The following is a 22,361-nucleotide window of genomic DNA, read 5'->3' as shown; positions in this document are numbered from 1 at the left end:
AATGTGGCTCCAAAGTTCTTTAACGCACCTTGATGACACCTGCAGACCAGCAAACCAACAGACCATCAGTTCAGCAGACGCAGCAGCAGACGTTGCCGATCAACTAGTCTGTCAGTCCGGCAACTATTTGGTTGCTGGAGTTGCACAAAATTTCAATCTGAACTGGTTTTAAAAATCAAGTGGAACTACTTGTTAATACACTATGTAACTCCAGCGATACAAACAAAAGAGTTCAGCAGAAAGCGTACTCCAACATTTAGTCCAGTGTCTAGACATAGGAAGAAATAGCAAAACTTTCCAAGAGTTCAAATATATTGAACTCGTCGAATACTTATAATATTCTCGAATGGTGTTAAGTGAGCTCCGTAAAATATGCCATCTTTTAATTTGAAATATTTAAAGAGAGATTTAGAGACTTTCCTAATATTTTGGTCAGGTCATCAACATTGAAACCATTTAAAAATTATGTATCGATCATTGATCAAGTTGAGTTGGGGGGTTACCGATTTTTATGATAACAACCGGTTCAAAGAGGACTCTTCAAATTTAAATGCACAACCTCAACGTTTACATGATTATTTATTTCAAATCCATATATCTTGATCGAAATAAAAAGAAATATAAAAATCCAAATACTCTGCTAATGAAAATAAGACGTGTTCTATTTCGTATATCGACTTTGTTTAAGTATTCGTAGTCCCTAAAATTCTAATTACTAGTACTGGCATTCAATTTGAAGAATATCTGATTTGACATCTCATTTATTTAATAATTATTTTAACTTTTTAAAAGAAATTTATCACTAGCGCTACAAGAAAAATAATGATGCCTGAAAAATATTGAACTAGTCTATGTATGTTGAAAAGAAAACCTAATTTCTATTACCATTATATAATAATCACTTAATATGGATTGAAGTGATTTCATAAGAAATGCGTAAAATGATCGCTAGAATATAGGTCTTGCCTGGGAATGTTTGTTTGGGAAATTCAATTAAAATGTAACTAGTTAAAGATCGAATATATTTATACCATTAATTTGAAAGAATTTTATTTATAAACTCTGAAGAGCTTAGCCATCCTCATGCTTTTATCAAGGGCTTCCATTACTGTCAGTTCTAATCATAAACGTAATCTCTGCTCATGCGACTAGTTCACCGAATCGAACTAGACCGCGCAGCCTCTCTGGTCAGTCAGTCAGTTAGCCGGCCAGTGAGGCAGTCTCCAGCTCAGGCCATTTATGTGCAACATATTTTTGTGGAGTACAAAGACAAGCTGCAGACATTCAAGGCAATGACGCAAACACGCAACACGTCGGTTTAGTCGGCACAGTCAGTCGTCGTCGTCGTCGAGGTTGAGATCGATGCCAGGCCCGGGGCCCTCTTGGCTTTCTCTGGCGACGTAGCCTTAATTATTATGAGCAGAGGAAGTGAAGCAGCGGCGGCAGCGACAGCGGCATCGGCTGTGGTAGCAGCGGCATTGGCTAATTGCTGTAGGTCTATGTATTTTGACACTTTATTGAGGAAATCTTGGGCTCGCTTCTTGTTTCTTGTCTGCTGCACTTCATTTTATGTTTTATGCGCTCACTAATCATATTTGTTTTGCTTCCTTCGACAGCAACATGCAACGGCTACCAGAGTAGGCGATTCTCACGCACCATTTCCATATCCCCGACTTCACTCATAGAGTGCCAATCATGCCCGCTCGCCATAATTGGGATACAGATCGCGTGGGCGTGGCACATTTGGCCGGCGCGCTCAGTCCGCTGTGTATAACAGATGCCAGTCACGAGATTGTGCGACCAAAACCGCGAAGGTAAGTTTAAATATCAAGTGTGTAGTTAGGGTTAAACGTTAAATATCAGGGAGTTGATCGGAATAAAGCCTTTTCTTCTAATATGTATATTGACTGAATGGATACGATTGTCGATAATGAGTTTTCAAAGCAAATATGTTGCTATGACAACCTTCATTAATTTAATATGAAATTTACACAGAGAAGTTAGCGTTTATCCTCAATTATAATGATTTCACAATGTAACCTTAAGCAGATGAACAAATTATTAATGATTATTTAATTATGTCGCAACCAAACTAATTGATTTTGACAACAATTTAGTGGCTCGTTTGGATTAATTGAAAGGCATCATTACTAACACCCTAAAGCACAAAAAGAATCAGCGAAATTATTTATAACTGGGTGAAGGCCTTTAAATTGGCAATTTCTACGCAATAATAATTTAATTACAAATTGGGAGTGCTTGAAAAAGTAAAACGCTTATATTTAATTTTTGAAGAGTCTTAGGCACTTTGAATGCAAAATCCCAATATTATTGTGATAAAACGTTTTTTCTGTGCTAATTTTATTCCACTTTAATTTTCAATGCCCGATTTCAATTATTTATTAAATAAGTCACGAATTAAATAAGTCTTAGTAAATAAGTTTGGGATGGTGATAAGTCTGAAAACGGTTGTCGTCGAAAAGAGTTAAAAAATATACCAATAACTACGAGATATCTATGTTCGCCATATTTCCCACTAAGAACAGATAGCTATTTAATCAACTACTCGTATGTGAAACAAATGTTATAAATTAATCCCAGATCGCTATCATTTAAAGCTAAGTAACTAACTAAAGAATTTTTCGGACAATTATAGTACGAAGTACTTACTGCCCTATTATGATGCCTTGTATCTTTTTTGAACCACCTTAAAATCAATCAAAATGGCCAAGTTTCTCAGTGGCAGGTTTTGCCCGAAAACCAAGGGGTTTGCTCAGATACTGAGATCATTTTCAAAGGAGTGCAGGCTAGTAATATTGAAGGTGTTGGTACTTTCTATTTATTCCCTATCTTCGCAACTGTTTAGGATTGCATTGTGGGTTCTTAAGGTTCTTAAGGGGCCGCCCACTATCGTTCCACCTTAAAAAGGCATCTTAAATGACGAAGCACAGCTTTTTATTTGTTTTTGTTATTTTGTAAAAAGTTCGTTTCTTTTAGCCTCTGCAGCATACTTGAAAGATGTGGCAAAATGCAAAAGCCTGAAAGTATGCAGCAACATTTCTCAACCATTAACACAATATTACGCTAGAGGGCGCCAGCATTCCCATTAATTTCAATTTCTTTTGCAGTTCTGACCACATCCAAGTACTGTTAGTTTTTGCTCTTCTGTCGGGCTTTTATTGGCGGTACCGAGCCAAACAATGGGTTCTATTTTTGGGCACTCCTAGGCAGGTGCGTCGGCACTCGTTCTTAGACAGACTTAACACTTGCGTGCATAATTGTGCACAAAAGCGTGAAAGGTCCAAGCTCTGACGCCGGCCGACAGTTAAGTTTTGTTTTGTTTTGTTCTGAGCGACCAACTTCTTCTTTCGGAAGCGTGTAAAAAAATGTTAGACGCTAGACAGGTTTAGGAAATATTACTTGTTTGTTATTGCTGTTGCTGAACTAGAAACTGGCAAAAAAAAAAAAATGCGAGTAAGTATGTCTTTTCACATTGTGATGCCGGTCAAGGTTAATTTGAACAAAATAATGTCAAATGTCGGCTAAGAGCAGCGGATGTGTGCCAAAACTTGGTTTATGGCCGACTATAAAGATATGAGGCACATATTCAAATTTGCAAATGAAAAGCTCAGCACATCTGCCCAAAGATTCGATTCAATTACAATGGTATTTAGGATTGAACAGAATTGAAGAGCGAGGGCTTGGCCGTAGATTAGATTGGAGGGCGGCAATTAATGAGATATGGAGAGATTAATTGCAACACATGGGCTGTGAAATATGAAGATTGCCAGTAATTGGCATTTGAAAAAAATCCACGTATCAGGGCCTGGGCTGATGGAAAGGCAAAGCCCACAAATAATTAGAGTTGCGAATAAATATGTTTGAGCGAAATAAGTTGAAAAATAACAGCAGCTTAGACAAGTATTATATAGTATTTGTATGTATGTAAGTACATATATATAACAATGTGTGTACATGACTGTAGAAATTCACACAAATGAAAGTGAAAATGGCAAAATGTGAATAATTAGCTGCGAATACGGCCCAGCAGCAACAGAGCAACCAACAACAATAGCAACAGCGACAGCAACAATAATAATATTAAATGCATACAACGAAGGTAGCGACCGAAAACTTCATATAGGAAAATAATGTACAAAAATTTGCTACAATTGTTGACGCTGTTCGTAAATGATGATGGTGATGGTGATGATGATGATGATGATGGAGAAGGGATTGGGCAGCGGTGTGCAGGGGGCGGGGTGGGTCTTACCCATAATTTGTAGCAACGACATCCAAATGACAATGGCAAGTGCAAGTGTTCGTCGCAGCTAGGTTGAGTTCAACAAACCCGCCAGCGTTACATTTTCTGTAGCATCTTCCATGCCCGACGACGATGGCAGTAATTTTTAACGCAGCTCTAAAAAGAAACACGTAAAGGGGAGGGGGTAAGGGGGCTGCCTATAAGCACGGGGCAGATGGCAGGCATAGTGCAGCGTATGGCAAGTGAAAATGTAGTTACAATTTTATAAACAGCGCGCGGTCACGCTGTGGCTTTCTTTCTACATATACGAGTACCCGTACTCGTAAAAGACGAAGCGCACACGCTTCTACAGCTGTGACTTTGACTGTGTATCTATCTTTGTACTCGTATATCTGTGAGATACTTTTAGCGCTTGTCAAAATATGTACGGTGAAAAGCGTCGAGAGCCCTCAGCATTGGCGGCACTGCTTAAATCACGCCAACCATTTCTTTAATTTCATTTGCCCCGCAATCTTGGCAATCAGGCGCGAAAGTGTGGGAGTGGAAGACAGAGTGTGATCTGAAGCTGAGACTGAGACTGAGACTAAGCCGCCTGCCAAGTGTCAGCTGTTGTCCATGCGACGGCACATGCCGCCAGTCTGATGTTATCAGAGGCACTTAGACGATGGAGACCGACAGGCATCAAATTGCCGACTTTAATTAGTCGTTCGCTGCGGGTGCTATTAACTTGGCTTTGACGCTCGTCAAGCAAGCCAAACGGAAGCCACAATAGTCCCATCACTACCACCAAACAACTCACACGGCTCGCACAACTCACAATTCGAACTTCAGGCGCGTGAATGCGGAAATCTTGATGATGCGTCGTCGTAAGTAATCTGCGCATGCGTATCTCCATCTCCATCACCATCTCCATCTCTTCAGCGCTATCTGTATCTGTATCTGAAGTGCTATTGCGCGACATGAATTGGTTATTTTTATGTGGCGACTTCAAAATTTCAGTTTCATAAGGCACTATAGCCTGCAGCCAGCAACTCGTACATACAGACAGACAGACGGACATTTGAATGTATGTAAATACTGTTGATTTGAATTATTGGTTTAAGCTGCGCGTTAGCTTCAGCTAGCCTTGCCAAATTCATAAATCGTTCGAATTCATGTAGATTCATGCCATTGCAGCTTGGATTGTAGAGCGATAATATTGTTAACTGAACTGAAAATCATTTTATTAAATTGGAATAATTTACTTTCTACATTTATCTGTATTTCATTGCGTTGTAATTAGAGAGCATTTTTGCATCAAGCTGATGCTTAAAATAAATAGTATATTAAGGAAAATCGGCTTTATTTTTTAGAGACATGAAATCGATAATTGCAATCACTTTTCGTGTGTATATTAAGACTTACGCGAAACTTTGATGTTATTTTAATAAATTATAATTCTACTCAACTAATAAGTACTAATATTGATATCTGGATGTTTTTTATTCTGGAAAATATTATCTTTAAGGCTACAGTTTGTTTATTTTGATGGGTTCCTATTAAAAGCCAAGGAATATTTTTGTTATTATTAGAAGTGTGTGAGCCGCCCGTTAGAGCAGAAAACGCTCTGCAATCTTTGATAGTCTTTTGTACTCAAATAGATTCTTCAAGAGTTGATATACTTCTCTTGTTTGCGTCTGGGTTATTAGCTCTTGGCGAAAAGTACTTCCTTCTACTACAGACTATGATTGGACTAAAATCGTCTTACCCACCAGAGCCTGCATTCTCCTTTATTGATAAATTAATAAAGAGACTTAATACTTCTAATAATTTAGAATATATTCCGAGATATAGGGTTTTTCTTTAGAATTAGAACAACACAACAGATTGTTGTCAACCAAACGTAGCCATATCTGATCAAGAAGAGATCCACTTAACAGCAGCTCACATAAATATAACCCACAATACAGTAGCTGGTCAAACTAGTAGGAGTCGTCGAAGACAGACTACCTCTCCAGTTTTATGGAATAAAATACGCAGAGTATTTAAAGTAATTAATATTCTTCTATGCTTTTAATATTGTTAAGGTTTAGAGAATGGGATCTAGCCATATCCATCTGCGAGCCAGTTGGATACTTAACCGATTTCTCTTGGAATTAAGATCCCCTTCAATTAGGTTTACTCGTAAATGCCAGAAGACTGGCCAAAGACTCACTCCAAGACTAGTTCTAATGACCGGCAACAATCTGCGGGCCTTTTGCCTAACTGCGGAAAACGAAAGTTGCATGAGCTTTGGCCATTTTGCTGACAGCGTTTGTGCTTCATTAGTGGGCCAGCCTTAGTGACATACTTATACACGTTTACATGAAAATATTTAGTACATACATATATGTATATTAACAGATGGCCACAATCGTCCATTCATTCATTCGTTCATAGGAGCTGGATGCAGATTCATAAAAAGTGCTAGTACGAGTATATAGGTAGACAGTCAGGGGTGGGACTGCAGACGTCAAAGGGCCGGCAAAACTATTAGGCTTTTAGGTTTTTGTGCGATTGCCTGTAAATGCTGTGAATGCTGCTGGCTTTGGCCAGTTTTTCCACTTGCTGCACACACACACACACACACACACACACACACACACACACAAAGAAGCACCCATGTAAGTATCTGAGTAAAGTCTTGGTAGCATGAACACGCAAATATTACATTAAACTCCTTCACAACTTTTGCTTTTTGTCGTGCCTGAATCGCTCGCTCTGCCTCAAGTGTGTGTAATGGGTGTAAGCATATTTATAGCTCGTCATTACTTTTCCGTATACGAGTTGTAAGTAAACTTTTTAATGCGAAAATTGTTTGGGCATAATTTTTTTGTAGCTGTTGAGATAATTAACTTAGAAATCCAAAAGAAGGCAACAAAGAAAGTGGTTGTATAATCAGAGAGCGAGTGAGGCAGTCAGTCAGTCAGTCAGTCATTCAGTTAGACTGTCGCGTTTTGGGTTTTCCGCATTAAGTGGGCGTTTTACTGGAGGGGTAGTTCGATTAATGAACTGACATTTCATCAAATAGCCGCTTGGACTGCTTTTGGGCCACTTTCTAATTGGGCAGTGGCTTGTGGTCTGCGGTTAGGATGTGGCCCAACTGTGGGTCATTTGTCTGCGACAAGATTCTAGTGGTCAGAAACAAATGAAACCGTTAGGCTTATACACCTTAAGTACCGCTATCAATCATAGGAAGCAGGTAACGCTGCACAATTTATTAGAGCCTCACACGAAACGTATCTGCTCGATCTCAACGATGACGATGAACTCAAGTGCGCGCGCGTGTCTGCGCATGCGTGTTAACAACAGCGATGACGATGACGACGACGGTTACGATGACATTTAGAACAAAGGTCTCTACACTCTAGGCCTGGGCCAGGCAGTGGCTGTGGCTTGGTCTTGGTTTTCGTCTTGTGCTTGTGCTTGGGTTTAGGCTTGGGCGCGGAAGGAAGCTGACAAAACGATCTGATAAGTGTCAAGATTGTATAACCTTAGCCACTGCCACAGCAGCGGTGGCAGCAACAACAACAGCAACATCATCATCATCCGACCCTCCTGCACGTCTCAGTATGACTCCCTATCTGTTATACATAATTAAATTCACACTGCCTTCAAGTCAAAATCTGCTGTTACAGTTGTGCCATTGTTTGAATGCAGCTGAGAAAAAAAAGCAACAACGGCAACAACAACTCACGATGCGGCTGAAATAGAAAAGATTTACCCAGGCCCGAAGCCAAAGACCTGCAAGGTGGCATGGGCATGAGTATGGGCCTGGGCCTGGGCTCAACAGCAGCAGCAGCAGCAACACTAGCAACAAACATTGTGAAAATGAGGAAAACCAGACAGAGTCAGCGCGTAGACAATGACTGGGCGGCGAAGCCAGCTGCGACGTCAGCGCTGTAGCCGAACCGCCAGCTTGGCCAACTTCAATTGCCTAGGCCAAGCTTCAGTCGGGCTTTGAATGCGAGCGCGCGCGCTTCAGACGCGGTCAAATCGGTAACAAATATCACAACAACAGCTATGTATACCACTACTCTGGGCAAATGTTAGCAAGCATTTGGCCACGCACCGCTGCGCACGGAGACGCTTTGCAATAGCAAGCCAAAAAAAAAAAAAAAAACAACATCAACAAAACAAAACAAAAATAAATATATAATTTGAATAATTATTGTGATTACTTTTATTTGTGTAAAATTATGCGCAACAACTAAAATCAAATTTAAAATTTATAGCACCAACAACTCCAACAATTGCTGGAAAGTTTACAAAATCTGCCAAATCTATGAAAAGTGCTGTGCAAATGTTCGAGTGAAAATAGTGACCCCGACCTCCCTCCATCCACACCCTTTGTTTTTTTTTTTGAAATCTTTGTGATGTACTGCAGCAAGGATTGCATTTGCAGCCTTTGCCGCGAACTGCGCGCCTACAAGCTCGCCAAGCCAGCTAAGCTGCCGCCCAAACGCAGCGCCCCCGCTCCGCCCAGCTCCAGTTCCAGCTCCCTGCTGGGACGCATGCTAAATGAGAATTTCATACTGCGCAGACGTGGAGGCGGCAGCAGCAGCGGGGGCGGTGCGGGCAGCGGCATCAGCTCGTTGAAATCATTTCAGCCACAGTCGCTGAGAAATAGCGAAATGTTCCAACAATCGGCAGCATCGACGCCAACTGCACAGCTTTTTCAACGCGGCAACCAAACACCCTCACCCACGCCCATCGAAGAGCTGCCCGACCTGACGCCGGCAACGTGCAAAACGAAGGCCCAGCGAAAGGAAGTGGCAGCCAACAGCAAGCCCAATCACAAGGTGGTGATTTATTTCGGTGACTCCATGGCCCGCGCTCCACAATCTTCGCCACCCCAGAAAGATGCGGCCAAGCTCCACTCGCAGCTGCTGCAAGAGATGTCCCAGAAACTACGGCGCAGTGACAACAACAAAGACAAAGAGACGATCAAGGAGGAGGAACCAAAGCAGCAGCAGCCGCAGTCGACGAAGTCGCCGCAGAGCGATGAAGCCAACGCCGCTGATGATGAACTGCCGCCCTACATTGAGAGCGTGCAGAATGGCGTAATTAATATCAAAATTGAAGGCAATTACCGACGCGCTAGTGCTCTGGTGGAAACGGTGGCAAAGCCAACGCTTGCCGTCGTGGGTCGGCCACCGCTTGAGCTGAAATCCGACGCCAACAGCAACAGCAACAGCAACGGCAACGGCATAGATGATGACGATGAAGATGAAGACGATGACAGCGACCCTGGCCACGATGCAGAGACGGCCAGCCAGTGTGATTCGTGCGATTGGAGTTATGTGCAGGAGTGGCGACGAGCAGCGAAACGGTAATGAAACCAGCTCCCAATACCATTCCCACTGTGAAAGTGGCGGGAAGCTTAAAGAAAATATAGCCAGACAGAACTATGAGTCTATGAACTGCCTCAGCCCAGCAAAGCGTTGAGGGCACTTTTCCATTTGTAATTGATGCAAATAGTTCCTAAGATCAATTCTTCTGATTCTGATTTTGTAATAATAGCTTTTGGTGTTATTTCACGGGAATTCAATTCAATTTAAACCCCCCATTCATTAATCAGATGGCGATAATTGCCAGACATATTTTGTGAGTAACTGTGCCTATCGAAGCCACTTGATACAATCAGCACTTTTTTTAACTTCTTCGCCACCTTCTGCAATGGCGGCAGAAAGTGTGGGATCCAGGGATTCAAAGACAAGTTAGCAAACACATACATATATTGAGGTCAAGCAGATGACTCGGCTGCTGTGTCAAAGGGTCAGTGTACGAAAACCAAAGAGCTTAGATCCATAGCTTAAGGCTGGCAAAAATGTTTTATTGTTACAACTTCTAAAGATTTAATTCTGCATCAGTCTGTAAGTGGGTCGATCATAGTAAATAAAAAACCATAAACACAAACGTTTTGTGTTACACAAAGAATGGGCAGGAGGTAAAAAATATTAACGCGCTCGTAATTAAATCAAAAGCAAAGACTTAAAGCTGGCCGGGAATCTTCTTCTTGGCAGCTCAACATGCAAATGAGCGCTCATAACTGACTGTTAAAGCCGCCAAGCCCATTGTGAGAACTGCGAGTGGAGCAGCAGCCGACTTTCCAACAGGTTGACAAAGTTTTGCACGACAACCAGCTGGATAGGGGTCTTTAATTAACTGCCATACTCGTACTGCCCAACTATCTTGAGCAGATTTGTCGACACGCTGCGAAAGATTAGCGGTAATATGACAGATGTCGCAAGCCCCGACCGTTAGGGACGCTTTGTTTGTTTTGACTTAGACAGCCAGCCAGCGTCTGCGCACCAGGCTACCTTGAATTCTTTGTGAAATCTGCTGAATTTTAATTAGTTGCATAATTTATGACTCAAGAGCTTAGACGCTTGGACATGTAAAGCAGGCGATACATTTGTAGTTTAGTATAAGGATTTATGATAAATATAAAGCGTATTAACGACATTATGAAAGAAGAACTAAGCAACAAAATGCCAAAAATGCTTGCCACATCCATAAAATCGAAACTTTGTGCGAAGCAGAGCCCAATACGTAAAGAAGTATAATTACAACAAAATATTGACATTTTTATTGCGCTTGGAATTTTGGAATTTATTGGATTTGAAATACTCCGCATTACATTAAATTTCGTTTAACCATAAAGGTCCATTTTAAGGATGGACCGTTTATCACAATTAATTGTAAGAGGAGAGAGAATGTTCTTTAGAAGTGTTTGGTAAACAGATGATTGGACAGATCTGGACAGATCCAGAAGATTGAATCGACAATAGTCGACATTAGTCTAGAAGCTTAGCAACCAGAATGTTGGAGTCGGACTCTAAACAGATAATTTGACTATGCTTGAGAGCACTTCTAATATATTCTAGAATTAACGCAAGTATGTAGTTACTAGTGTGTGTATTTAATACTTAATTATTTAGGTCTGTGCTGCTATTTATGAATATTACGTTTTAAAATAGCAATTTCATCTCTCTTCTACAATGCAAAATATTATCCCCAAATTATATATTTAAGTCCCCAAATTTCTTTGCTTTGGCTAGAACATAAACGGAACTAATTACACAATAATTTTTTTCCTCCGAAAGCTGTCCAGCTTAAATACCTGAAATGCCTTTAAGTAGCGAGCTGTTGTTGTAAGCGCACTGGTTTTTAAATTACTAATATCTCAATTGCAGTAGAGAAATTAGGGTCTAGTTACGTGGCTAATAACACTAATAAAGGAGGAGTAATTAAGATTTTTGAACAAACGTTTTTATTATACGCATTTAACTACTTGTAAGCCTTAATTGTGCCCTTATATACTAAAAAGGTTCTGTCGCTCATATGTCTTATTATAGTAAGTTGTTAATTCTAATAAACTTAAACATAAATTGTATAATTAATATGAACCGAGAGTTAAGGCTTTTTTGGTTATATAATCATTTATTCCATTTTATTTTGCTTACTTTCTAGGCCAACGGCGAATATGCCTCCGAATTTTGTGGCCCAGCAACCTCCAACGCAAATCACAGGACTGCCACCTCCGCCGCCACAGACACAGCAACTGCAACCGGTTGGAAGTCTAAACAACGGTCCACTGCCAATGCAGTCTCAGGTTGGACTTGGACTGGCCGTGGCGACACCAGCGCCGCGTGTGTTTAAAGAATTGGCGCATCAGCCGAACAAGGGTGGTAGCGGTGGACCCTCAACTGTTGCAGGAGTTTTCCATAAAATGGGTGCGTGTGCAGTGCCGACAGTTACAAGTCCATTGCCACATCTTACCAAGGCGGCAATGCCTCAACGAGCCGTTGCGGGACCAGCACGTTTGACTGTACAAAGCACGCCAGTGAAATCACAGCCGCCCATGCTGAGTGGTAGTCTCCAGCCCTCACCCAATCGGCCCACTTTAGGCATACCCACAAAGGCACCCCCTAACGGACACAGCGGCACACCAACGCAGAGCTCAAGTGGTGTAGGAAGTGGCGGAACTGGTGATCCTTCGCCACGCACACATCATCATGAGTTTCGAGCGCTGCAGCGGGTCCAGGAATGTCACAGCTCCTCCGATGAGAACCGCTCCTCAGGCCATGCCAGCATGTCTGACACCGGTGGTCATGGCAGCTCCTCACCAGCGGGCGGTATGACCCTGGGACCGTTGCCAGAGGACCGTTTGGCCGCTGGCGTCACGAACCGAAGCACACGTTCCCGCTCCAGTCAGCAGCATGCACGACCACGTCATCGTGGCATACCCGCTAAGGCACCCTGGAGTGGTAGTGGCCTGGAGGACATCAAACTGGCTATACAGCAACTGACTATGCGATCCCAGACCAGCACCAGTACCTATAGCAGTCTGAGTGCTGGATCTGAAAGCTCGGAACCGGCCCGTCGACTGGGTCGCTACTCCTCGCTAGAAACAGTGAACACAAATGTAACCAGTGCCGATGAATTCGTTTGGGTAGACTCCCATAATCGACTAGTGGAGCTGCAACATCCACCCTGGAGCCAAAACTGCATTATGCGCGTCATGCGCAACGGGCGTTGTAAGGAGCAAGCAGAACACATGGCCGCCGACGTCACCCCACGTCTCGGCTATCTCCTACAGCGCGCGCTGGTAAGGATTGCTCGCGAGATACAACGATTCTCAGCAGGATTGGGTCTCTGCTCGAAGCAAGAGGTGGCAGCAGCCTTCAAGGTAGTACTCTGCTCCTCACTGGCGGACTCCTGCACGAAGGCGTGCTTGCGTGCTGCCGCCATGTTTGCTGTGCCTGGCGAGAGTGCTCTGAAACAGAGCAAGTCGGCGCGTGCCGGTCTACAATTGTCCGTGGGTCGTTTTTATCGTTGGATGACGGATGCCCGTCTGGGCAAGTTCATACACGAGTATGCGGCCGTCTATTTGTGTGCTGGGATCGAGAATCTGCTGGAGGAAATCATGCTGCAGTGCAGCAGCAACTGCACGGTACAGCAGCCACTGACAGCGGCAGCTCTGGACCAGAGCATTGCCAGTTCGGGCGATATGTGGGGTCTGCTACAGCCCTTCGCCCATCTCAATGCCGGACGCATAGCCTCGGGTGCCTTGACCATGCCGCGCTGGGCTAGCCAATCCTCCCTGGCTACCTGTGTGGGCAGCATTAGTGAGCTGAAGGAGAAAGCTTTGCGCACCCAACATCAAAAGTTTCAGCATGCTTGCTTATCTGGCGCCGCATTGACCGCTCTCTTCTACTTCATGCGCTGCTCTCAGTTGGAGCACACGGAGTTGACAGCTCAAACGACGGGAGGCCAGGGTCAGACGGTGGCTAATGGGGGCAGTGCAGGCGCCGCGACTCAGAACGTCCAAGAATTGTGCTACGAGCGTGCCTACGTGGTGCTACCACCGCTTGTGGAGTGGTTGCGTGTGGCGTCTGCTCATGCCGAGTATCGTAGTGCAGTGATGATTGACAAGGATGATATCATGCAGGCGGCGCGATTACTGTTGCCCGGCGTGGACTGCCCCATTCGACCGGTGGCCCATGATGAGGAGCTGCCCACCAAAAAGACGCACTTCAACAGTGGTACCGCAGGCTCCGTGTCGGGTACCACATCTCCGCCGGCTGTCACGAATATATGTGAGGACACCTCAGAGCTGGGACGCAGAGCAACTATCGGTGTGGCTTTTAAGTTACTCTTGACAGGACGTGCGGAGCTTCTGGCTCAGGCGGCACAGCTGTTACCTCCAACAACACGCTACGATACACAGAATCATGCGGGCATGACCGCTCTAATGATTGCCAGCATAAGGAATGACGAGGTGGCCATTCAAGCACTTCTCGATGCTGGGTGCGATCCCAATGTGGAGGTGCCACCAGCAGGAACAGCGGGCCATCCCGCAGTACAGGCAGATACGCAACACTGGACTGCAGTCACCTTTGCCGCCAGTCGCGCCAACTATGTGGCCCTGCGCATTCTTCTTGAGCGCGGCGGCAAAGCCGAGGGCGGCGCCAGAGCTAGCGAAGAAAAATGTACGCTGACACCTTTACAGGTTGCATGTGGTACGGGAAATTTGGAAATTGTAGCGCTACTGTTGGCCCACGGCGCCAATGCTTTCCTATCCACACAACAGAAGGACTCCATGTGCGTGGGATCCGCGCAGAAGGGCTGCTTCTGTGCCATATCTGTGGCCGCTGCCCATGGCCATCGTTCGTGCCTCCGCAAGCTGCTCACGCACCCGATAGCACCCAGCACTCGGGATCGTGATGTTTTGTCGCTAGAGGAGATGTTGGCGGAGGGCGATGTAACAGTCAGAGGACCAGGTGTGCCACCTGGCGCTTCGGACCGAACAGCTGCACCGACAGATCTGCTGCCCTTGCTAAACAAGACACAGATCAAGCGACTACAAGAAGCCATGTACCATAGTGCCGAAAACAATCATCTGGGTAAGTAAATTCCTAAAGACATATTATATACTTGGCAAGAAGTCAGAAAGATTAAATAAATTGGTTTCGAAAATCGCATATTCATATCAATAAATGCTCAGATTGTAATGTACGAGTATTCGATAACTATTATTTATATAAAGCGAGCTATTGACAATCTCTGTAATTGATATATTATTCCCATACTCATACTCCCATCCTTCCACCGCTGCTTAAGGTTTTTAGTTCTAAGGCTGATGTTTATTTTAATCAAATAACTTAGTACCTCATAGCTGATAAGTAACATTATTTAAGGTCCATTCTCGTATTCTCTCTCTTAAATTTTCTTTCTTCCTGCACAGATATTACAATAGAGCTGCGAAAATTGGGTGTTCCGTGGACACTTCACTGTTGGATGCATGCGCTATCCGCCGCCCATGAACTACGCCTGGATGTCGTCATAGATCAGTTGTTGCAAGACTTTCTGCAGGTCTGCCCGGATGACTATAGCGCTCAGTTTGTAAGCGAGTGCCTGCCGCTGCTATTTAACATTTTCCGATACAACAAGAACGAAGGCACCACCCTGCTCTTGGCGGATATATTTGCCACCTGCTTCGGTTGGGAGACACTAATGCCGCTGAAGGAGCCTGTGCTCCAACCCGTGCACAGTTCGCGCATCGATCCGAAATTTGTCAACAATCCAGAGCTGAGTGATGTCACCTTCAGGTGAGTCATTACTTTTACCTTTATAAGAAGCACACTAACATTATCTAATTTCCCTTTGCAGAGTCGAAGGCAAGGTGTTTTATGGCCACAAAATTGTTTTGGTAACCGCCTCGCCACGCTTCCAGAGCATGCTTAGTTCAAAATTGAGCGACGCGAACACGCCCACTGTGCAGATCAATGACATACGCTACCACATCTTCCAGCTGGTCATGCAATTTCTCTATAGCGGTGGCTGCAGCTCCCTGGATGTGTGTAACAGCAATGTATTGGAACTGATGGCTGCCGCCAGTTTCTTCCAGCTAGACGGGCTGCTCCGCTACACTGAGGCGCGTTGCTCTGAAATGGTTGACATCGACAATGTTGTCGCCATGTACATTCATGCTAAGGTCTGTGAATAAGCCGTACTAAGTCATAAATGCAGCTTTCCTAACACCTTCCTCTCCTATACTTTCAGGTTTACAACGCAAACAATCTGCTCGAGTACTGCCAGGGCTTTCTGCTGCAGAACATGGTCGCTCTGCTGACTTACGATGATTCTGTAAAGCGTTTACTGTTCGCCAAGAAGATACCAAACCATGATGTGCTCGCTGGCTTGCTTCTGACATTGCAACAACGTCTGAAGACCCGCAAGCCCAATGGCCTGGTGGCCGCTTTTCGCACGCCACTGCCAACCACGCCCTCAAAGAAATAGCGAGAGACCGATATACACAATGATGGGGTTCACCGACAATCACTTATCAGTACAGCATGCTAAATATTAAATTCAGTAGATCTGCTAACATATTTCCAGATAAGTTCTTCGAAAACGTGCATTCAGTTAAAGCTAACTTTCAAATATGAGTCTGATTTAAGACTGCTTTAAGAAACATCCGACTTCTGGCGCTCAGAATTGCTCTTCATTATCCGTTCATCATGATCGTTGAAGGCTATATTTAATCTGATAGTCGGCTGCCTTTGTGAACGCCCTGAATATTTATTGCTTTGCTTAAGACCTTTAGCGACCTTAAACGTTTGTATCGTATAAACTATGTATTATAACCTACCCAGTAACTGCCAATACCCCTAGCCTATGTGACGCCCAAATCAATTTATATTTACTTTTGTATGTAGTTTGTATTTGTATTTGTATTTTATTCCCCAAATTGTTCAGCGCACTGTTAATTTTTAACTTATATGAGAGTGAGGACGATCAAGTGTATCCTGTAGTTAGTTGAAATTGTTTCTTCATTAAAGGAAGTAAAAGGAAATGAAAAGACTTGTCATGTTTGCTTTGAATAATAGATGCTGGTGTGGTCGACTCTTTATTGAACTTGTTTAGGCAACATTATCAGTTTTGAGCGTGTTGTGCGTCATTGGCGGCTGCTCGGGTCCCAGCTCGCTAACGCGCTTGGCGGCCACGGCAATCTCATCGGGAATATTGCCACCTTCGGGCACAAAGCCATGATCATCGGCCTTGTAGTGGACAACGACCTCCTTGCCATTGGCATCGAAATACGAATACGAGCCGTTCACCTCCAAGTGCTGATCCTTCTGGCCCTGGTTGCGGACCACAGCGCTCTCCTCACGGAAGGAGCCATCCTCACCACGGAAGTGGAAGCTGTAGGAGCCATCCTCGTTCTTCTCATGACCCGATTCTAGGATAAGCACCGGCGATTGTACGACCTGTTGTTCCTGCGGCTGATGCTGCTGCTGATGCTGATGTTGATGTTGCACACTGCCGATGATTACTTTGGGGGGTGCGGCCAGAGTGTAGGCGATCAGAGCGAATAGTAAGAGCTGGGAAATGTTCCCATTAGTCAGATTTACAGTCGAATGTCGCTAAAAGTCTTCAATACTTACCAGCTTAAGCATGTTGATTGTTGATCTGAGATTTCCGATTGCTGGCTTGAGAAGATGAGCGAAGCTGAGCTGATCTCGTTGTTGAAGGCAAGGAGGTTGAACTCGAATTGAGTTTGTCAGCGCTGTCATCGTCTTTTATAAGTCGCCGACAATTAAGACAATGCTCAGAAGTTTGTTGCCGAAATTCAGATCGGGATACCTACCGGTTCTAACAATTGACACATATATGGAAACCAGTTCTTGGTATAAATTAAAAAGCGCAAATTACGGATGCACCTCTGGATGCCCTGCAATTTGTTCGTTTAATTTATGCCCAGTTCACCACCTCGCCAACTCATTTGGCAAACATTTTGGACTGCATTCCTCCAGGCGTTTGTTTACTTAGTGCTTAACGCCACGTAAACTGCGGTTCAGCATCATCATGACCATTATATAGTAAGTATCATCATCATGATGATGATCATCATCTCGGCACATACTCGTACATATTCGAATTAAGTATGATGCGGTTGGTGGGCCGTTAAAAGTATTCCCGCTTCCATGCACAGATGCACTTAATGCCGCATATTTCAGGTTAAGCATCGCGCAAGCACTGGAATTTTATTGGATGTATCGATTTGGTCCACCCGACTGCAATTCAATGCACGTTCCATGCCCCTGCATATTGTTACCGCTTCGATTACTTTTCACATTATTATTTTCTACTCAGACGATTTTCAAGGAACGATATTTCTCGAACTCGCCACAGCCAGGCACGGAACATGGCGAGATTTTTCTTCATTTGCAATTGTTTACATGAAAACTATAAACAAAACGCTGCGTATCCGCCTTCATCGTGCCCGCCTCCTACCGCGCCTTCAGCTCCACCAGCCCCACCAGCCCCACGAGCTGCCGTTGTTGTTTCTGGCTGTTATTTTTGGCACCGGCCGTGCCGGCCGCGCACTGAATTCTCCAGCTAGAACATCGACTATATTCGATCTACATGCATAGTTTTGAAAAAAATAGGAAAAATGTATAGTATATAAGAGAGGAGAGAGAAGAGAGGCGGAGACAAAGCCAAAGGGGCAGGGAATGCACTGCAACGGGCGAAGGCAATATGTTTTGCCTGACTGCCAACTATGTTAGGCAGTGCCCGAAAGGAGGGAGGTGGAGGTGGAGGGGTAGGGGGCGGGGGGAGGGGGGCGAAACATACTTAAAGGTGGCACATGCGCTCCACTCCAGATCAGTTCTTTTCTTGCCTTTTGTTTATGCAACAATAAATTTTGAACATTTAATTCCATTTCATTAGAAATGCTACACAAACATCAAAATGTACATATGTAATTATAAAGCTATATACAAGTATACAGATGCATGTGTTTGCACTTGTATGTATGTGTATTTATGTGTTTGTATGTGTTTGTGAACATTTGCGTTATACCTTGTGGCCGACACTTCAAATTTTGAGCGCATATCGATAGAAGACAAATCAATTTATAGGCTTTTCATCTACGAACACAAAGCAGATGCTTCAGTTTCGGTAGGTATGTATGTACTCGTATGTATATATACAGAGGAATAGCCAGGAATGCCAAATTAATATTTATAATAATACTATATGTATTATAAACATTTAAACAATGAAATAATTAATAAGTAAGTCATTGCAGACAATTTCTATTTCGATTTCACTTTAAAACCACTTTTAGTTCAAAGCATAAAACACATACTACGAGTACGTATTTGTTAAGTTCCAAAAACCTACAAAATATTGTAAAAGCCGCTTGTGCTAAAAGTAAATTGTTATGGTTTTGTAATCGCTTTAAAAGTAATCACCCATCATTAAAATTTAATCCGATACATCATTTGAGGTATGATACGTAAACTTTTATTGCAAAATAAAAAACGATTTCAACATTTCAGAGTAAAATTTAAAATATCTGTTACAGATCAGCAGTAAGTGGGTATATCGTCGCTGTATATATATTCGTATAAATGCAGTCAAAATATACATACATATATGTACAAGTATACTCGTACACGACAAATGGTATATAAAGCAAAAATATATATACACATGTTTGTTTGTTTGTTTGTTTCAAGTGTATAGCTAAACAATTAACGAAAATTGAATTTTAGGAAAATTATTACATTCTTTTCGCATTGCATCATACGTAGAAATGTCTATTCGCCTAGCTATCTTTAATGATATAATTGATGGAACTTGTTTAACACTCACTCCTAGGACTACTAAAGGCTTACTAAACTATATGTACCGTACTACACATTTTTTAAACATACAAGTACATCGATTTTACTGATCTGAAATGTTAAATGTAGTAGTAGAAAATCTCTTTTACTTAAGCAGAGAGATGGACGGAGAGATATCGAAGAATGGATTCGTCGCTTGGTGCTGATCATGGTTATACTAAAGTATTCTAATACTAATGCTTACCTTTTCACTCACAGTAAAAAGGGATATCCCTATAACTATAAAGACTTCCAGGCGATTAGTTCTGGTATGCATTATAATTATTTGAGATACAGACTAATGAAAATGTTCTCTATTTTCAAAGAAAACATTATGTACGAGATTTTGACAAAATTTTACTTTTACTTACCAACAGCTGCCACTATATACGATTGTAGGCGCTGTATCTAAGTAGCTATAGTATTCAGTCACGTTCAACATCTGTACAAGTTGGTTTAATTCTTAGTAAATATGCCTTTTTCCCTTTCCTGTCTTTGTCAAATAAAACGACAGTAAGCGGAAAAAGACAAATCGACTAAAATTTTGTTGCACACACATCACATCATACATCACTTCAAAGCGTACATACATACATATACATACATATGTACTTGTATGTAAATGGAATGGTATATACATGTGTACTATATACACGATATACGCGTATTGAATAATTTCTTTGGATCATGACGAAGGCAATTCGGGGGACGAGTGGCCGATTTTTGTGTCTATAACAAGTGATTTCGATTTATAATCTAAATTGAATTGAATTAATTTAATTTCTCTCGATTGATTTATAGATGTCTGGAAAACTGTGCCAGGGGGCGGTGCCTAGCAAGGCAGGGCAGGGCAGGGCAGGGCTGATGGCTGATGGTTGACGGCTGATGCCGATGGCAACAGGCAGGGAGAATCTTTGAAATCGTCGTCGTAATTTGGCTCTCATCAATGATCGCTACACATGGTACAAAAATAGTTTTATTTTTATAACTGTGTGCTGGTTCCTTTTTTGTTTTTAATGGACTTCCCCCACATACGCAACGTGGCATAGCCATCGGCATCTGCCAATGAACACACACAGAGACAGCGCCAGCGCCAGCGACAGAGACACGAATATATGAATAAGTGGCACACAAATTGAGCCAACAAAGTACTCGTAGATGGCGATTTGGCCAAGGAAGTTGTAAACTATGACAGGCCTCGGCTGGGTCGCCAGGAGGCAAGTGGCAAGAGGCGAGAGGGCTGCAGCAATTATACAGTGATTTGTTTCATTGGACCAGCAATTAATGACAGCCAAAAAGGCAACAGGCAGCATGGCGAAGACAAAAGGCCCAACCCGGCCCGTTCCGAGCCATTGAGGGGGCGGCAATGAGAGAAATGTGTGTGTGTACATATGTACATATGTATGTATGTACGTGCGTGTGTGTGGGGTAAACAAAAATGACGACATGTGCACATTGTGGGGCACGAAATCAGAGGAAAAATAAGCGATAAATAAATTAAATAAAAATATGAAAAGCAGACACTAGCAGCCGCAGCAATAGCAGCGGCTCCCCGCACACCGCCCTCCGTCTGACCGACCCGTGTTTTTGGACTTCAACGTTTTTAACGGAACATATTTTTAGCAAAATTTCGCGAGACGAGTCAAAAAGCTTTTGCCATTTAATTTGCATAGCGTTTTCGCCAGCCAAAAGCAGGCAGCGGACTAACTTGTGGAATCAGTTGAGAAATGGGGTGTGAATTTCTGATATCCTTCCCCATCCACGCTGCATGCAATTGAATCGGAATAATTCAAGTTCAAATGGCAACTTTTCCTGCTCCAGATGGTAGACATTGCATTTAGTTTTTGCTTCGGAAAATTTTACATCTGTACACTTTTATTTTTACAATTTAATTGATCACCACACCCCAAATTGAAAGCCAAGGTATTTACTTATATATTGAATACTTATTGGGAATTTGAAAATTTTTTTTCGAGCGAGCTGATCCGTACACGTTGACGCGTCGCGACGCACTGCACCTACGCTCCAAAATTTCGAAAACTCAAAGACAAGACGGCGATCGTAGGAAAGTATTTGTTTCTTTTCTCGGTTCGGTTTTTTTTTTTTTTGTTTTTAGAAAATATAAAAACCAAGAAATATACAAAAACCTATGCACTGACGTGCGCGACTGGGATAGCAACAGGCAAACGGCCATAAAAGAGAGGCAATGGCGAGTTCCAAGTGCACGCCGGAGCACGGAAATTTGTGTAGCTCAGCAGCTGCTGGTGGCCAGTACGAGAGCGGAGAGCGATCGTGCGCCCCATGCCTCATAATGTAAACACCCACACACATTTCCTGCTGCTGCACGATACGGAAAACTGTTTCTAAAAACGGATAAAATAGCTTATTAAGGAAACATACATATATACATATATACATACTCTCATAAGCCCGTCTCCCCACCAATCCCCAGCCCCACAGCCACAATGAAGTTTACATCAAAGTTCAATCAAATATGCCTGTAGTATTAGTATCCGTGTAATTCCTGCAATTAGAGGCCGGACCCCAAGCGAATTTCCACTTCCAATTCTTCTACTCTTACTCTAATCACCACGGTTAGCCACACCCTGCACATCTGTCAGTCAGTAAGTCGGCACATGAGCGAAAATAAACAACAAAAAATGTTCGAGTTTTTTTCGGAATATGATTTTTGAATCTCTAAACATTGGGGTATTTATGTATGTGTGTGTGTGTGTGTGTGTGTTCCTTTGTGTGTGTGCTGTCAGGCTGCTGCCCACTTGAGCATTTTCGAGAGGAAAATGCTGCTGCTGGTGCTGCTGCTTCTGATGCCACTGTTGGAAATTCTAAAACGCTTAGTTAGTTTTATTTAACTTTCTCACATTGTAAACATTTCA

At 43.0% G+C, this 22,361-nt stretch overlaps 2 protein-coding genes across 3 annotated transcripts; one reads left to right on the top strand and one right to left on the bottom strand.

Annotated features, from left to right (window-relative positions):
* Nucleotides 1–1,695: 1,695 nt before the first annotated feature.
* Nucleotides 1,696–16,090, top strand: LOC115632975 (ankyrin repeat and BTB/POZ domain-containing protein 2). Of its 2 annotated transcripts, none has more exons than XM_030530286.1 (6): nucleotides 1,696–1,814; nucleotides 11,759–11,973; nucleotides 12,004–14,694; nucleotides 15,036–15,399; nucleotides 15,461–15,785; nucleotides 15,854–16,090. In XM_030530286.1, the coding sequence occupies exons 1-6, from the start codon at nucleotides 1,696–1,698 to the stop codon at nucleotides 16,088–16,090; spliced, it is 3,951 nt and encodes a 1,316-aa protein (XP_030386146.1). The 2 variants fall into 2 exon arrangements, with proteins under 2 accessions (XP_030386146.1, XP_030386145.1); XM_030530285.1 differs by lacking the exon at nucleotides 1,696–1,814 and adding an exon at nucleotides 8,659–9,614.
* Nucleotides 16,091–16,713: 623 nt separating this feature from the next.
* Nucleotides 16,714–17,937, bottom strand: LOC115632791 (larval cuticle protein 1). Its single transcript, XM_030530042.1, has 2 exons — nucleotides 17,239–17,937; nucleotides 16,714–17,175 (listed from the first exon to the last, which is right to left on the bottom strand). The coding sequence occupies exons 1-2, from the start codon at nucleotides 17,365–17,367 to the stop codon at nucleotides 16,714–16,716; spliced, it is 591 nt and encodes a 196-aa protein (XP_030385902.1). The 5' UTR covers nucleotides 17,368–17,937.
* Nucleotides 17,938–22,361: the final 4,424 nt, after the last annotated feature.

Source organism: Scaptodrosophila lebanonensis, unplaced genomic scaffold (assembly GCF_003285725.1).
Source record: "Scaptodrosophila lebanonensis strain 11010-0011.00,11010-0021.00 unplaced genomic scaffold, SlebRS2 tig00001415-arrow-pilon, whole genome shotgun sequence".
In the NCBI taxonomy this organism is placed as follows: Eukaryota; Metazoa; Arthropoda; class Insecta; order Diptera; family Drosophilidae; genus Scaptodrosophila; species Scaptodrosophila lebanonensis.
Note: the sequence above shows the minus strand (reverse complement) of the source record. Positions and strands in the feature narration are given on the sequence as shown.

Bases quoted from the DNA above. Each gene is read 5' to 3' on its own strand.
- LOC115632791 (XM_030530042.1), bottom strand. From the start codon at position 17,367: ATGACAGCGCTGACAAACTCAATTCGAGTTCAACCTCCTTGCCTTCAA. The intron at 17,176-17,238 runs GTAAGTATTGAA...AACATTTCCCAG, and splicing joins CAATCAACATGCTTAAGCTG to CTCTTACTATTCGCTCTGAT.
- LOC115632975 (XM_030530285.1), top strand. From the start codon at position 8,659: ATGTACTGCAGCAAGGATTGCATTTGCAGCCTTTGCCGCGAACTGCGC. The intron at 14,695-15,035 runs GTAAGTAAATTC...CTTCCTGCACAG, and splicing joins TGCCGAAAACAATCATCTGG to ATATTACAATAGAGCTGCGA. The intron at 15,786-15,853 runs GTCTGTGAATAA...CTATACTTTCAG, and splicing joins CCATGTACATTCATGCTAAG to GTTTACAACGCAAACAATCT.